Source organism: Schistocerca cancellata, chromosome 1, assembly GCF_023864275.1.
Source record: "Schistocerca cancellata isolate TAMUIC-IGC-003103 chromosome 1, iqSchCanc2.1, whole genome shotgun sequence".
In the NCBI taxonomy this organism is placed as follows: domain Eukaryota; kingdom Metazoa; phylum Arthropoda; class Insecta; order Orthoptera; family Acrididae; genus Schistocerca; species Schistocerca cancellata.
In genome coordinates, this window is record NC_064626.1 from 348,351,454 (window position 1) to 348,368,392 (window position 16,939).

The window sequence follows — 16,939 nt, forward strand, 5'->3', positions numbered from 1 at the left end:
CTACCGAAGCAAAATTCAGTCTGCACAACAAAAAGATGTAGGAATTTCAGTCAAGAAAATGTGGAATTATTTTGCAAAAAACTAAGCCAAACCAAGTGGACAGTCAGCAAACACACTTCCACAAGTGACAATTACAATAACTTTTTAACTGAATTCTTGGGTATATTCAATGAATGCTTCCCTTTTGTAACAGTGAGGACCAGGTCCCAAAAAAGTAGATCCTGGGTAACAAAAGGAATTAGAGTGTCTAGTGCTACTAAGAGGAAACTGCATATGGAGGCAAAAGTAAATCGAAGCCCTCAATTTCTTAAGTATGTAAGCACATACAAAAAAACATTTGACAAAATATTTAAATTAGCAAAACGTACTGCAAATAACGACTTCATTTCAAATGCAAAAAAAAAACAAATCAAAAGCTGTTTGGTCTGTTATAAGAAGTGAAGTTGGCAGTGAGGCAGAGAGAAAATGCCCTTCTAAAATTGTGATAAATGGTAGAGCTGTTACAGAACCCAGTGCCATTTGTGAATCTTTCAATGACTTTTTCATAAACTGTAACAAATTTGGTGACTGTTCACCACCAAATACAAAGCCCAATATGACAGATAGCAATTGCACATGTTTTAAGTTTTCTCATGTTTCCATCTCAGATGTCATCAAAATCATAATGTCCCTAACAAATTCAAAATCTGCGGGAGGGGGTGAGGTCCCCACTGAAATAATAAAAATAGTCCGTCACAGTATTGCATATCCACTCTCTTTCATAATCAACCAATCATTTGATGAGGGATGTTTCCCAGATCAATTAAAATATGCAGAAGTTCGGCCCATACACAAAAAAGGCAAACAAGATGAATTGGGCAACTATAGGCCAATCTCACTGTTACCAATTTTCTCAAAAACATTTGAAAGAGCTGCATGTGATCAGATTGAAAATCACAATTCATCTAACAGCATTATCTTAGGCAATCAATATGGTTTCAGAAAAGGCTGCAGCACAATCCATGCAATAAATGAATTGGTCACAAAAGTCAGCAGATGTCTTGATGATAGAATGTGTGTGTCAGGCATCTTTTGTGACCTGTCCAAAGCCTTCGACACAGTAAATCATGACCTGCTTCTCCAAAAATTGGCACGCTATGGTTTTCAAGGCAAATCTCTTAGCTGGATGTCATCATACTTGGCAAACAGAAAACAAAGAGTACTTATTAACATCAACGGCAAGAAATTTCTCTCTGGCTGGAAAAACACTCAATTAGGTGTTCCACAAGGCTCAATATTAGGGCCACTGCTTTTTCTATATTATATTAATGATATGCCATGTCAGGTCCAGTCTGATACTATCCTCTATGCAGATGACTCAACAGCTGTAGTCTGTTGTAAAAATGAGGTAGACCTAATTCATCATATTGAACAAACACTTGGGGAAGTGGAGGCATGGGTCAAAAACAATAACTTGACATTAAATATTACAAAAACAGAAATTGTTCATTTTACCACAAAACAATCTGCACAGTCTATAAGTGAAATAAGGTTTATGGACAAAAAATTAGAGACTGCAGACTGTGTCAAATTCCTTGGCGTGTTAGTCAATAAAAACCTGTTATGGAGTCGCCATGTGGACAACATACTGGCTCGACTGAATAGCCTTGTATATATTATGAATATCTTGTATAGTATTACTGATTTAGCTGTAAGAAAAACTGTATATAATGCATATTTTGTTTCAGTCATTAGGTATAGTATAATTTTCTGGGGGTCTGAAAAAACAAATTTACTTAGAGCTTTTAGACTACAAAAAAGAATCATCCGAGCAATGGTGGGAGCAAAATCAAAGCAACACTGCAAACCTTTATTTGTAAAACTGGATCTAATGAGCATTCCAAGCATATACATTTATGAAACTCTCACTTTCACAAAAAGAAACCCACAACTTTTTGAGGGCAACTTCTTCTTGCATCAATATGATACAAGACATAGAACGAGCTACATGTTACCTACCCACCGTTTAAAATCATATGAAAAAACCCCATACTATATGGGCATGAAATTTGTAAATAAAATATGGAAAGATATGGATGACCCAAATGTAAAAGGCACCAAAAGAGACCTGGAAAAATATCTGAAAGATAAATGTTACTATAGTGTAGAAGATTTCATGAATGGTAATAATGCATTATAATTGTAATTAAAATACCTCTTTGAAGATGTTACACCATGTATATTATTAGTTTATTGTCTATTTTTAGTATTGTTATATATAGTGTAAAAACTGACAAGTCACCTATGTCACAATCTTTGATTGTATAAGGCATGTTATGTGATAATAAAAATTGAATTGAATTGAATTGAATTAATATTACCTTCAAGTTTATTTCCCTTCCATAGCCCCCCTATATACTCCTTCCATCTTTCAGTTTTCCATTATTTGATTTGGGCTTGTTTTCATCTGAGCTCTTTATATTAATACAACTGCTTCTCTGTTTGCCAAAGGCTTCTTTAATTTTTCTATAGGCAGTATCTACGTTTCTTCTAGTAATACATGCTTCTAAATCCTTACTTTTGTCTTCTTGCATGCCTGATTAACCATTTTGCATTTCATATCAGTCTCATTTTTTAGACATTTGTATTTCCTTTTGTCTCCTTTATTTGCTGTATTTTTATGTTTTTTCCTTTTGACAATAAAATCAAACATCTCTTGTGTTATCTAGGTTATGTCTTTTTACCTATTTGATCTTCTGCTACCTTCACTATCTCATCTCACATAGCTGCCCACTGGTCTTCTACTGTATTCTTTTCACCTGTTCTAGTCATTTCTTGCCTAATGCTCCCTCTGAAACTGTCTACCTTTTGGTTCTTTCAGCTTATCCAGATCCCATCTCCTTAATTTCCTATCTTTCAGCAATTTCTTCAGTTTTAAGGTACAGTTCAAACCCAATAAATTTGGGTCAGGGCTCACATCTGCTCCTGGAAATGTGTTACAGTTTAAAACCAGGTTCTGAAACCTTCTGGTGTCTCCATGCCTCTTCCATGTATACAAATTTCTTTCATGATTCTTAAACGAAGTATCAGTGTTGATTATATTATGCTCTGAACAAAATTCTATCAGGTGGCTTCCTCTTTCATTCCTTTTCCCCATTCCATATTCACCTACTATTTTCCCTCTCTCCCTTTCCCTATTATTGAATCACAATTAAATTTCAATCTCCCTTAACTATCTGAATAATTTCTTTTATCTCATTATGCATTTGGGGGTTGTGGGCTTTATTTCTTTCTTGGTTAGTATGCATTCACTATGCTGTTCATAGTAGCTTACCCGCATTCTTATTATTAACCCTATATGATCTTGTATTTATAACCCTGTATTCACGTGACCAGAAGTCCTGTTCCTCCTGCAACCGAACTTCACTAATTGCCACTATATCGAACTTCATCCTATCCATTCCCCTTTTTAAATTTTCTAATCGACCTGCCCAATAAAAGGATCTAACACTCCCCACTCCGACCCACAGAACACCTAGTTTTGTTTCTCCTGATGACAACGTCCTCCTGAATAGTCTCCACCCAGGGATCCAAGTGGAGAAATATTTTACCTCTGAAATATTTCACCCAAGAGGAAGCCATCGTCATTTAACCACACAGTAGAGCTTGCATGCCCTGTGGAAAAATTATTGCTATAGTTTCCCCATGGTTTCAGCTGTTCACAGTACCAGCACAGCAAGGCCATGTTGGTTGATGTTACAAGGCCAGACAGCCAGGCTGTAACCCCTGCAACTACTGAAAAGCTGCCCCCCCCCACCCCTCCCTTTCTTTCATCCAAATACAATTCAATCAGTAATTTTAAATCTCTTAGCCCCCCCCCCCCACCCCTCCCTTTCTTTCATCCAAATACAATTCAATCAGTAATTTTAAATCTGTTAGCCCCCCCCCCCCTTCCCCCTATGTCAATATGAGAAAGTTTGGTCTTACTTCAAAACTTTCTCCCAAAATTTATCAAATGATATAAATGATCATGTAATGTGTTTACACGTGTGCAGACAGTACTGTTAAAACCATTTACTCTTCTGATAATTTGATATTTTAATAAGAAATGCACTGAAAACAGTACACATATTTTTCTTGACTTGTAACTACAAGGAAACTTAGGTGTGTGTGTGTGTGTGTGTGTGTGAGAGAGAGAGAGAGAGAGAGAGAGAGAGAGAGAGAGAGAGATTTTTGCCTTTCTGATTAAGCTGATCCATTATGGATTTTAAGAACCCGTGATTGTTTATTCAATGTAAATGCAGAAAACTGCAGCCATTCTCTTTCTGGAAATACCTTTTTTATTCTATAAACTGGTTTCTCAACATCTTCAGGCACATATTTAGATGCTGCAGAGGATATTACATGACTATTTCAGAGCTTGATGCTGAAGGCTATCTTGTGACAGTATGGGTGGCTTTGTAATTAACATTAGTATCCATCTAGCAGCTTCCATTGTAATTACTGGTTGGTTACACATCACTCACTTTTCAGGATTTGTATCAATTATCACAAAACTTTCCCAGCATCCTGCATGTGCTGCACAATTGTTGCTTGTTTCAAAGAAGTTCTTTGTAGCAAACACCAGTGAAAGAAGCAGTAAAGATCAACTATTTTGCAATGTGTGTTCTTGCTCTACTAATTTTGAGACAAAAGGTTCGCAGGCAGTTTTTAACCAGTCACTTGCAACAAAACGTGTGTAACTTTGAAATTAAATGTAGGCCACGCCAGTTACATTTAGAACTTCCAGATTAGGCACAACCTTCAAATTTGGTATGTGTGCCAACAATACAGATGTTAGGTACCCAGTATATTCCACCAATGCTGAATTGCTTTGGACATTGAGATCAGTGATTTCCAATACCTCTGTGGATTTTTCAAGTGATTGTATCAAATATAAAAACTTAAGGTAACAATCATTAGGAATATGCGCAATAGAGGGCGAAGAAAATTGTGTTGCTGAATCCTAAAAAATCTTAAGTATATTGAGTGTTCCCTCACTATACATCTATGAGCTGATTATCTTTGACATAGTTACCCTGATTTATTTATGGCAAACTATTTTCAACGTGATTACATCAGAAATCAAAATAATTTTATGCTGCCCAACCTCTGTTTAAAACTTCAGCTGAAACTTCATACATGGGTATGAAAATTTGTAACAAAGTGAAATGAATAGAATTGATCAGTATAAATTTAGAAACACTGAAAAATAACCTTGTATGAGAAACTAAAGCAGAAATTTTACTTATCAGTAGAATCATTCTTGAAGGACAACCTGAAAATTTGATCAGGAGAGAGCAAGTACTGGTGACTGTTATTTTTTGAATGTTCATTACTTTTTAAGAAAAATTACTGGTTGCATATTAATTACATATCCAGTACAGTATATTATATTAATGATATAAGAAAAATTGTGAAACAGTTTTTGTGTTTTGAAGAGTCACCTATACATTAAGTTAATGGCTTGAAATTGTATCTTACGAGACAGTAAACCTTTACTCAGTAAGTGATGACTGGCACGATATTTTCAGGAATATATATTAGGAAAAGCATGTTCATCATATTACACATTAATTTTTGATGAAACAGTCAATGTTAAAGGTAAAAAAAGAATTGTAAACAACAATTATATTTGCATAACAGTATCGCTCTGGATTTGCATTCGGGAAGGTGACAATTCAGTCCTGTGTCCAGCAATCCAGACTTAGGTTTTCCATGATTTCCCTAAATCGCTCCAGGCAAATGTCAGTATGGTTCCCTTGAAAGGGCACAGCCCATTTCATTCCCCAACCATGACACAACCTGAGCTTTTAGGTCTGTGTGCCTTTTTTCGGAAAATTAATCAGCGGGTCATGTAGAATATTCTATCTAGGTTTTGTTTCATTATCTCAATGCTAGAGGTCAGGCCAGCATTTTGTTGATGGGTGTGCACATAGCACTTCTCATTGAATTAAAATTAATGAGTGCTTATGTGCAGGTCAGTGTATGTGGAACAATGTCAGTTATGTGTTTACATAACAAAGAAATATGTTTTGAAGTTGTACAACAGTAAATAGTGGTAATGAGTAGAAAACAGTGGCAGTCTTATGACAATTCAAATATGAAGAAAGGTGAGAGAGAAATAAAATGGCAGAAAGGTGACAGCTTTCATTCCTGCCAGTGGAACTGGCATTAAAGGAAAGACATTTTAAGTTGTGCCATCATGTTGTGAAAAAAAAGTGGTACTTGCAAGTAAGTGGTTGTCAGAAAGAAGAGCTGTTTGACAGTTTCTATGTAGATCAAGGTATAGAATTACAAGATTCTGTCTGAAGTGAACTTGGTGAAGAAATCTAGTACACATAACAAGAAGCTGATGTTAAATCCAAAGCAGTCAGGGAAAATATTTGGGAAATAATTGGGCACACATGACAGTCACCCTCAAAAAATCATGGTTGGCATTTGGGAAATGCTAAGATAGCACTAACTCACAATTATAAGTTACAAAGTCATCACTGTGAACACAAATCATATTCGAGGTATTCAACTCTCAATATTAAATCATTGTTTGATCTTTTCTCAAAGAGATTCTTTGAAGCAATATGTGACAAGCTTAAAACAAGTTATGCAATGTACTTTAAGCATTTCAAGCTAAACTTTGACTACAGCTTCAGAAAATACAACACAAATATCTCTGAATTTTGCATAGCTTCTGAAAAAAAATGTATGATGAAACTTACCTTACACTTACGAAAGGTTTTATTTGTAAAACCTGGTTTGACTGTACACATCTTGTGATTGAGTTTTATTATTTGCAGGACCTGCCTGTACCAAAACTAAATGTGACCAGTCAGTTGTACAAATATCTATTATGGTTACTTGCTTTCAACATCCAACTGCACAAAGATGATTCTTGATATATATATATATTGCACAGAAATGCAAGCTAAAAAGGTCCCCAACTCAGTTGTATCGTTCATACATAATGTTCTAGAAACACGTGGTGGTAAGGATAAGAACTTGAAGACTGTGTCTTTTTTTTTTTTCATGGATAGCATAAGTGCTTCTTGTGGAGATCACTCATCCTTTCCGAATTCGAAGGCTTTCTTTTGGGCAGCCTGAATAAACTTTGGTCTTACTAATGAGCAGTAATGATGTGCATAAGTAGTTCTTCACCCTTTATTGTTGTTATGGACAGAAGCGTAATAAAGCAATGGAAAGAAGGTCTTGGCAAATATGTCTTCATGAAACCTATTGCCAAGAGAACTGAATTCTGTTCTGAAATACAAAGCAAATGGTTCATTTCTAGGCTCACTAACACACAAGTCCACATACATCATTCTGACTTTAGTAATAGAAGTACAGTAATGGAATATTGAAAAACATGAGAGTACCAACAATGGCATGCAATCCAGTGAACCGAGAAAAAGAAAAAGATGTCAGGGATTTATTTAAGTACATGGATGATTAATGTAGTTCATGGATACACAGTAAGCTTGAAGACGAGCACCAGCAACCAAACTTTTTTTTTTTTTTTTTTTAAGAGGGAGAATAGACATCCATGGAGGACACGATGAAGAAGAAAAGAAACGAAAGGTCCTTCAGTAACTGAGAATTATACCAGAAAAACCATCTGTAATGATGTATGGACCACAAGACAAAACAGTGGTATTTTATTTGTATTTTGGTATCAATGTACTCATGTTGTTTTATTTTTGTACCTTTCTGAGGGTCCCCTGATTGTAGGCATTAATTAGAATAAAATTGCTCTTATATTTTAATAAGTTGTGAGGGGTAAAATAACACTTTATGAAAGAAATGTTTGCTCACTTTAACCTACTGGCAGTGATTTATGGGAAGGGGGCCTACATATGTTTGTCAGAAATATTATTTCTCATATTAAAAACACAGGTTGAAATACCTAGTATTATGGAAAGATTTTCTTAGTAGCACTAGTTCATATCCTGATACAAAATACTTGTGTATTAGACTCACATTATTATTCAAATACTTTAATAAAAGTTAAGTATTTAAACTTCCCTATCTCAAATAATCATTTTGTCCTATGAGCCTTTCTTCTGGAAAATGCCTGTTATGTGAAGCACTTTTCGAAGCCAGCTTGTCCCTAAATAAATGCCTGATGCTGGAATCAGACAGTCCCACCATAAGTGAAAAGTGTTCAGGCTTTTAGAGAGTGATGTCCAGGAGACCCGAGACGGACAACTTATAAACATTGAAGTTTGCAACATTCATGCAGTGCCTACTGCCTGGAGTGTTTTAACTGAAGAAGATCCTGAATTTCTGGTCAACATTTACGATTATTTTGATGGTTGGCGTGTTCACTGGGAAGAATGTGAACATCACAAGTTTTTGAGGCATACAACTACACAGTGCTTACTTTAGGACTTTCAGCCAATAGAATTTTTGAACAATAGAGTGGTATTCAATATTACTTTCTTAAGCTTATGCTTTGATTCACAAGTTACATGCTTCAAACCTTTTTAGCTGTTTTGAAGGCTTCTGCTCTGAGAAAAATTGAGAGTATTTCTGAAGTTCTTCATAATGAACTCTTTATACTGAGCGATGTGCTTTCTCTTGAACAACTAGTTGTTAGCAGGCAGGTAAGCGGAGAGCTTAAGAAATGGGAAGCAAATTATAAGCTGTGGTTGCTAAAGAATGCCCAAAAACAGAGACATGCTTATCGTGTATGCCACTGAAACTTTTTATGTTTTTAAGCTCTCAAAGAAAGAATACACATCAGAAGCTGCAGTGACATGTTAAAGGTTGTAAAAAGGATGCTGATCAATGTGTGACAAGGTTTATTTCTTAGGCAAGTGGAATGCTCTGCACTTGTAAAAAGGTGACCCAGCTTTACAAGGGTATTGACAATTACTGACAGCAGCATATCTCAAAAAGACATCATCCATTGAGTTAAAGTATCAAAATGTTTCAAAATTTGTTAAGGCTTCTCCTCATTGTCCCATAGAAATACCGATATAGAGAAAACACATTCCATTTTGAAGCACATATCACGAGCAATTACGCTTTTTTAAAACAGTGTCTTGAGTGTCAGGGATGCATTGGGACAGTACTCCCCTCTGCTCCATTTTCTTTCTGTGCCCATTGACTCATAGATGAGGAGAACAATGTAAATTATGCTGCTTATAAGGAAAAATGTGAAAGGAAAAGGAAATCTAAATTAGATGGAAAGCAAAAGGAGGAACAAGACCAAAGACACTTTGAAGAGGAGATTAAAAAGAACAACAACATGAACATATCAATTGACTATGATACAGCTTCTGTGAAAGAAAGAAAGAAAGAAAAGAAACACTTAACTATCGCAAGGAAGCAGGAGAAGAACTTCTTTCTGAAGCCTAACATAACTGAAGAAAGCACACAAACGAAGTTATTTAAAGGCAGCAAATCTGGCTCAAGGTATGCTTGAGGTTGCACAAATTGTGAAAGTAGAAGAAAGAGTGCAAGAAACAGTGGTGGAAACCATTCAGAAAAATCTTGAGGAAAGAAAATCTAGCATGATGACATCATTTTTTGTGAAGATTCCTAAGAAACAATAATACAAAAATATTTCGTTGGTCTTTTTCTAGTATTGAAGTGTAGAATGTCATTTGTTGTAAAATGTGATGTAGACTGTGTTTGTGAATCGTGATTAACAGTACTTAATTACCAGTACCGAATTACCAATGTACCTGCATATATTAATAAATTTGTATGAAGGAAAAAAGATTACCATACCCAACCCAATATTGTAACAGAGAAATTAATTATGGTCTTAACCAGCATTTGCTGTAGGAGATTTTAAAAAGTGAAAAGAATTTATTTGCACCATGTCAGTTTACTGAAACAGTTTGTTACCTTTTAAATCACCATTTTCAAATAATTTGTCACCATTCTCAGCTTTTTCTGAGTGCCACAATGTATTCTCAACCTGAAATAGTCATGTAACCTCCTGTTTATCACCTGGATAGTTTGACAACTGTTTTGGTATAAAAAAGGATTTAAAAAAAGTGAGTGGTTGCAGTTTTCTGTATTTATAAGTCTCCTGTCTTTCTTGCTATTTATATTTCAGATAATCTATATTTTGGCATGTTGCACAATAAGAACTTGTAGGATGTACATTCAAAAATTCTTAAGGCTTCTGTTACAGAAACGTTAAGGTACAGTGTGCAGCAGAATAATCCATTGTCAATAAAACATACATCACGGATCTGCATACAAGATAAAACAATGTGTATAAATGAGATAAATCGGCATATTGGTAAATGAGAAGTGTGGTTTGTAATATTGTAACAGTTTTATTTCCAGGCACAAAGATAGCACATTGATGTAATGTAAATGGTTACATTAAGGTATGTAATAAAAACAAAGCAACAAACACTGTATAAATAAAATGGTGCTGTGCAAGAAATATTTATTACTTTTATTTTATTAACCAAGGTACAAAGGAATTTCGTTAACTGTCACTCTTTACACTTTCACTACTCTTTGAAGATTACAATGAGAATTCTATTAGTATAATATCATTTCAGCAATGCTGAAGAAGTTAGGAGGAAGAGTTGCTCAGGAGTGGGCACCATCAATATCAGGCATATATAGTGCATTCTTATCAGAAAACATGACAAAAGCAGGGGTGTATACTGAAACAAAAACAAAGACAAAATCAGCAACAAAATCAACCAGAAGTGAATACAGTGCTTCAGACTTCAATGGAAAAACACCTATGTCAGTTGTCAATGAGCTGTCACTTTTAATGAAGGTTAGTAAAGCTTCCATTTGATGATTAATGTCTCTCTTGTCAAGCTAGCTCTTTATAGTACCTGGAAATATGAGTTTGATTGAAATTCCCTTTGAACCACTTTAACTTAGGGTCTCCATACAACAATGGGGAGACACTACGAGGTCTGTTTGAAACATTCCAGAACATTGATAATTTTGCACCAGTGGTGTGTTGTAGCTAAATGCTGTTAGCGTCCATTCAGATGCCTGTGTTTAATGTGTAACTGCTGGAAGTTTCATTATTGTATGTCTGTTAGTTATTATTCAGTGCTGTATTGAGTATAATGTTGTGTTGGAACAGTTTACGAATTTTGAGATTTCATAGTTACAGGAGCAAAGCATCTGCTTTAAATATTGCATGAAACTCAGGAAAACCTTTGCAGAGACACACCAAATGATGCAGGAAGCCTATGTTGACGTGTGCTTAAGACATACTTGGTGTTATGAATGGTTTATATGGTTTAAAAATGACTGGATGGAAGTTATAGATGACCCTCAATCAGGACGCCCTTCGATGTCTACCGACGAACCTCATGTCAGGAGTATCAACAAAATTTTGCCTGCTAATTGAAGACAGACTGTCTGAGAGGAAAATGTAACATTTCAGTTGGATCATGCCATGAAATCCTGACACAGCATGCTGAAATGCATCGAGTCGCCGCCAAGTTCATCCAACGCTTCATGAGTCAAGACCAGAAGGACATTTGCCTCGCAATCTATGAAGAGCTTTTGGATCGTGCATATGGGAACGAGATGGTCCTTAAGAGAATCAAAACTGGTGATGAGACTTGAGACTACAGTTATGATGTTGAGACCAAGATTCAACCTTCACAATGGGTTGGAAAGGTTCTCCAAGTCCAAAAATCTCGTCAGGTCAGGTCAAATGTCAAAGCCATGTCAATAGTTTTCTTTGACTTTGAAGGATTAGTTCATCATGAATTCATGCTACAGGGACAAACTGTTAATCGATGGTACTATTAGGACTTGTTCAATGCTTGTGAGGAAACGGCCTGAAATGTGGGTAGACAATTCATGGCTCTTGCATCACAATAATGCACCCACACATTCATCCCTGTCGGTGCATGACTACTGCACAAAAAATGAAATAACTGTGCTTGCCTCATCCTTCATACTCTCCAGATCTGCCCCTGCAGACATTTTTAAGTTTTGAACGATAGACGAGATAAAAGGAAACTTGCAGATGGCACTTCCTGCAATCCGAGCAGACCTCGTATACTGCAGATTAGTAATGACATTAGCGTCCTGAGTTTTCCACAACTTCAGTTAAGTTAGTGTAATGGGATAGAATCTTACAAATTGTACTGCCTTTTAAATTGTACCACTAATTTATTTAGCCAGCCAATGTGTGTCACATCGTACCTAACTGTTGTACATGATTAGTTGAACAGACAGATCATTGACAATTCTGGTGTGGGTCCAAGTTAATTTTGTGCTCTGAGGAGGTATTTGTTTGTGAAGTTAAGCACCTGTCCTCTTACGGGCATGTAATGTGTATTTATAATTTATATAGCATATAACTTTACTTGTTCAGTGAAAGTAAAGCATAGCAACATTTAATATGGCCGTAGCCTCTGTACAGTAAAAAGTAACTTTAAAAATTATAGCCTTGCCTTATAAATTGTGCGATGACTTTCCTCATATACTATACTGGAACATTTTAAAATAATGTTCAGTGTACATATTTTAACAGTTGATTTGATCTAGTAATTATACTGCTTATGTGTTGAAGAAATCTGGATGTAGTACAGACCCACATGTGAAGTTTGCAGCTGAACTGGTAGATCGCATTCAGTTACTTGAATCCCACATGTTTAGATGTTCTTGAGCTTGCTAGGGAAAGCTAGCTTTCGATTTGGCTGAATCAAACAGGTCTATTCATCAATTCACAATGGGATGGCAGGTAAATTATGATATTATACCTTAATGTTTGGCATATTCTGTTATTTATGCACCAAGCAGAAGCCACTTTGGCAGCTAGAGCATTTGGCTTGAATAAAGAAGCTGTCACGAAAGTCATGTTCTTTTTTTAAAGTTCTTTCTGAGTTAGTGAGCAAATATGATTTTCAGGCTGAGCAGATTTTCTATATGGATGAGACTAGCCTATCCACAGTACAGAAACCTCAAAAGATCATTGGGTGAAGAGGATAGCACCAAGTTAGGGCTGTAACTAATGCAGAGAGGGGAACAAATACCACATGTGTTTGTTGTTTCAGTGCTTCTGTATGTTTGTGCCTACCGTCCTAGTATCTATGGAAAATAATTTCTGATGATTTAAAACTTGGAGTTCCACCTGTCACCAAAATTGCTATTTCATAGAGTGCTTGGATGACTAGTGAATTGTTTTTCAGAGAATGGTGCACTTCATTGAAACTGTGAAATGTGATTATGACAGGAAGGTGTCAATAATATTAGATGGATATGCAACACATACGAAAAATCTATGTGCTATAACTGCGTCTAGATATAATGATGTATTCATGGTTTACCTGTCTACACACACCACTCAAAGGCTATGGCCACTAAACATTGCCTTCTTTAAGCCACTTGCAGCTTATTACAACCAAGCAGTTGACAAATGGTTTCGCAGAAACCCTGACAGCAATTTGTCATGGCAAAACTACAGTCAATTACAAATCTGAAAGCAGATTCAGCAGTGAAACACAACACTTAGCACTGAGATCGTGTTTATTATGTCTCCTGGACAGAGAGTTCAGCTATTTATACAGCTAATATCACACATGCTGGTATTTATATGAACATCGAGTATTTGAGAATATACAAGCAATATAAACATAAAATCTTTCAATAACTTTCCAGAAATGGCAAATATGAAATAGAGAATAACTGCTGGTGGTCAGGTTTGAATTGACAATCTGCAGCTTGCCAAACTGTGATGCTGTGGCCACTACACCACACTACCTGTGCCACAGCTTACGGCAGTGCTCCGTCTCCTAGAGAAACATTCAAGACCTGCTGTTTCGGAAATTCCCATTGAAGCTGATTGCAGTACTCTGGATCTAGATCTCATCAGTGGTCTTCAGTGTGATGGTGCTGGCATGTTCTTGCACTCTGGTTGCATTATCATATCCTTATCACTATAACACACATGAAAGGTAGCCTCTCCCATCGAAGCTTCACAATTGTTGAGTGGTTCCTCAGTTTCCTTGAACTTACTTCCCATCATTCATCAGTGCCTCTGGACTGTAATACATATACAGAGGACATGGATACATCTCTGCATTTTTTCTTCTTAAGGAATGGTCATAATTCTCTACTTCCTGTGTGACATCTGACAAGCAGTGAAGGATGCGATACAGCCCAAAGGAGCACTATAATAATTTTTGCAGTGATCCTACTTTCCACACAGTTGTAAAAATCCAAAACAAGTCTCATGGGCTGCATCCCACTAGGTGGTGCTTGACGTAGTAACACTCTCGGCCCTTCTCCTGAGCATCCACGGTCCACATGTGAACCAGCTGTCTTGTTTCTTTGGTCCTGGTGATGAGGTGTTTCACATAGCCATACTGAATATCATCTGGTTGAAACGGGAACCATGCAACCAGTGTCATTTTGACCTCACAGCCATAGAAAAAACACACACACACACACACACACACACACACACACAAAAGGAGGGGGGGATGCTGTAGTGTCTTGCTTTGCTGTGTTGTATGTGAGTGTCACCATGGGCAGTATTGTATCCCTATTTCTTTGTTTGAGAGCATACATTAAGAACATAACTACCAGAGTCTGTGAGGCCATTTGTCTGTGGATGATTGACAACTGTCATTCTGTGGATGACACCACGGTGTGAAATTAACCTCTAATACTAGTCTCAACTGTAAAATTTCCATGATCAGAAATCACCAGGGTGCTCTGTGTTTGACAGTGACATGTTCTACAAGGAACTTTGTAATTTCTGGAGATTTGGTAGTTGGCACAGGTTTGGTGACAGCATAGCTACTGATGTAGTCATTTCTCCATCAGTTCCGGTTTGCCAACTTTGGGAAGCTCTCCAAGAGGTCAGTTCCAATCCTAGTGGAATAGTGGTGCTGCAGGCAGGGTTAGTGATCAGAGGTAATTACAGCACATGCTTCCATATTTGCCATTCCTTACAGCATTTCAAGTAGTGCCTAATGGATTGGTAGATTCGTGTGCATTAATACCTTTGTCTGATTCTTTCTGGAGTCTTTGCGAGTTCCAGGTGACCAGATGTTCGAGCATTATGGAAATACACCAGGATAACTGGTTACAGATTACCTGGGATGACAAACAACCCTATTGGATCATAGTTCCTCTTCTAGTCATAAGATTGGAATTTTCCTTTAGTTGGTTCCTCCTCCTTCAAGGCTTCTATCATTTCCATCATCACTTTCTTCCGTGTGTTCAGAAGCAAAATCATTTAATGCAATGATGACTGCTGTGTTCTTTCAAATGATTCCTTGAAAGGCAGTCATTGTCTTTGTGTTTGTCATCCACTTATGTATACCGCTATAACATAGTACTCCTGAAGCCTCAATGCATATCTCAACAATCGATCTGACAGGCCCTTGAAGTAAGAGAGTCCTATGTTAGGGCTGTTACAAAATTCTGTCAGTGGATTCTCCAAAACTGGGATCTGGCCATTCTGTCCGCATATTTTTCAAGATTTGGGCTTCATGACAACTAAATCTGATGCAAAATCAGAAGCAAAAAATGACAAAGAAGAAATAAGTAGACAGGAGACAAGAATACGCAGGAAACTCAAGACAAAATAATGGCAATTATGCACTCCTGAATCCTTCAACACCCATGAAACAAACGTGTAATAAGGAAGATTGTCATTAGGCCCAAAAGGTATCCACCCTGTTCCAACTGTACAAAAACAAAAAAGGAGCAGAGCAACATCATTTGCTGTTGAGATCACCAGTAGTTTTTACAAGAGGCATCTCCTTGACAAAGAATCTGAGAAAAACAAAAGTAGGCTTAACAAAATTAAAACTGTCAAAACCTAATGAACGATGTTTCATCAAGCTGGTTCTGCAAGATATGTGAAGTTGGCAAAGATGAAGAAATGACCAAGTTCCTCAAATTTGTTTGTGGTTCCATAGCTGATATGTTAAAGTGGGAGGAAAAAAGTATTTTATTGTGATAACTGTGTACTTGAATGAGTGGCTACTGTTGAAACTGTTCAGTGTAAGTCCTAAAGTAGCCTAATATTTTAGAAATGAATATGTTTTAAGAGCTCAACTTTGTTTGCTAAAGTCTTAAGAAGTAAAATAAATATTTGTCATATTCCGAAAATTTCTGTATTTCTTACTGTAGTTGAGAAAATCTTTTGCAGTATAATTTATAACGCCGGTGGTAAAGGACTTGCTTGTAAATTGTACCACTTTGTACCTCTCCACCTATTTTGTTATATCTATTAAATTGTAGATAATTTATTTTTGAAACTCTCAGCATATGTGTCTAGAGAGTGGGTTAAACACTATTAGTACTGCATTTAGATAATTTTTATTGGATTTCAGAAAAATGCTGAAAGTTGTGCAATTTATGTGTCTGTGCCCGAAATATAAAAATTTATTTTGAAGTTTGCAAACTGTTTAACAATTGAAAATTGTGTACTATACATGGATATTTGCCATTAACATGCAACACATTTAATAGTAAAGCCTTCTAAACACTCCTAATCCTGGACAGAAAACGTGCGGTCAGAAATTTTATATGTTTACCTTGTAGGAGCATGTGACAGTAAATACCTAATGCTCATTTGAAATAGTAAAGCTAGTTCGTAATTGTTATTATTTGTTACTTAAGTGTATCTTGATCAACTTAAAATATTATTTAGATAATTGTTTGCTAAATGATGTATGGAGAGGTTCACAGAAAAAGACATTTCCAGATATTATCCAAGGGCTTAAAAATTAAATGGAAGGAATATATTTTCTGGAGTAACTACTCTTTGCAAGCCAGTGCAATTCTACATTACTATATCATGTTATAAGAAAACAGTCCAGAGATAGTACTCCTGTTAATGGCTGCAGTGAACTTACACGGAACATGATATGCAACTTAATTTTACCTGTTCAACAGTGGAAAATCCAGGATGGAATGTAACAATTTTGTGAAAAGGATAGTAGCTACTCAC

The 16,939-nt window shown here is 36.3% G+C and overlaps 1 protein-coding gene across 1 annotated transcript in view; it reads left to right on the forward strand.

Moving 5' to 3' along the window:
- Positions 1–16,939, forward strand: part of LOC126173706 (double-stranded RNA-binding protein Staufen homolog) — a 170,239-nt gene that overhangs the window by 61,957 nt on the left and 91,343 nt on the right. The window contains exon 4 of the mRNA XM_049920978.1: positions 10,545–10,771. Coding sequence (XP_049776935.1) covers positions 10,545–10,771 — 227 coding nt within the window. The remainder of the gene's footprint in view (positions 1–10,544; positions 10,772–16,939) is intronic.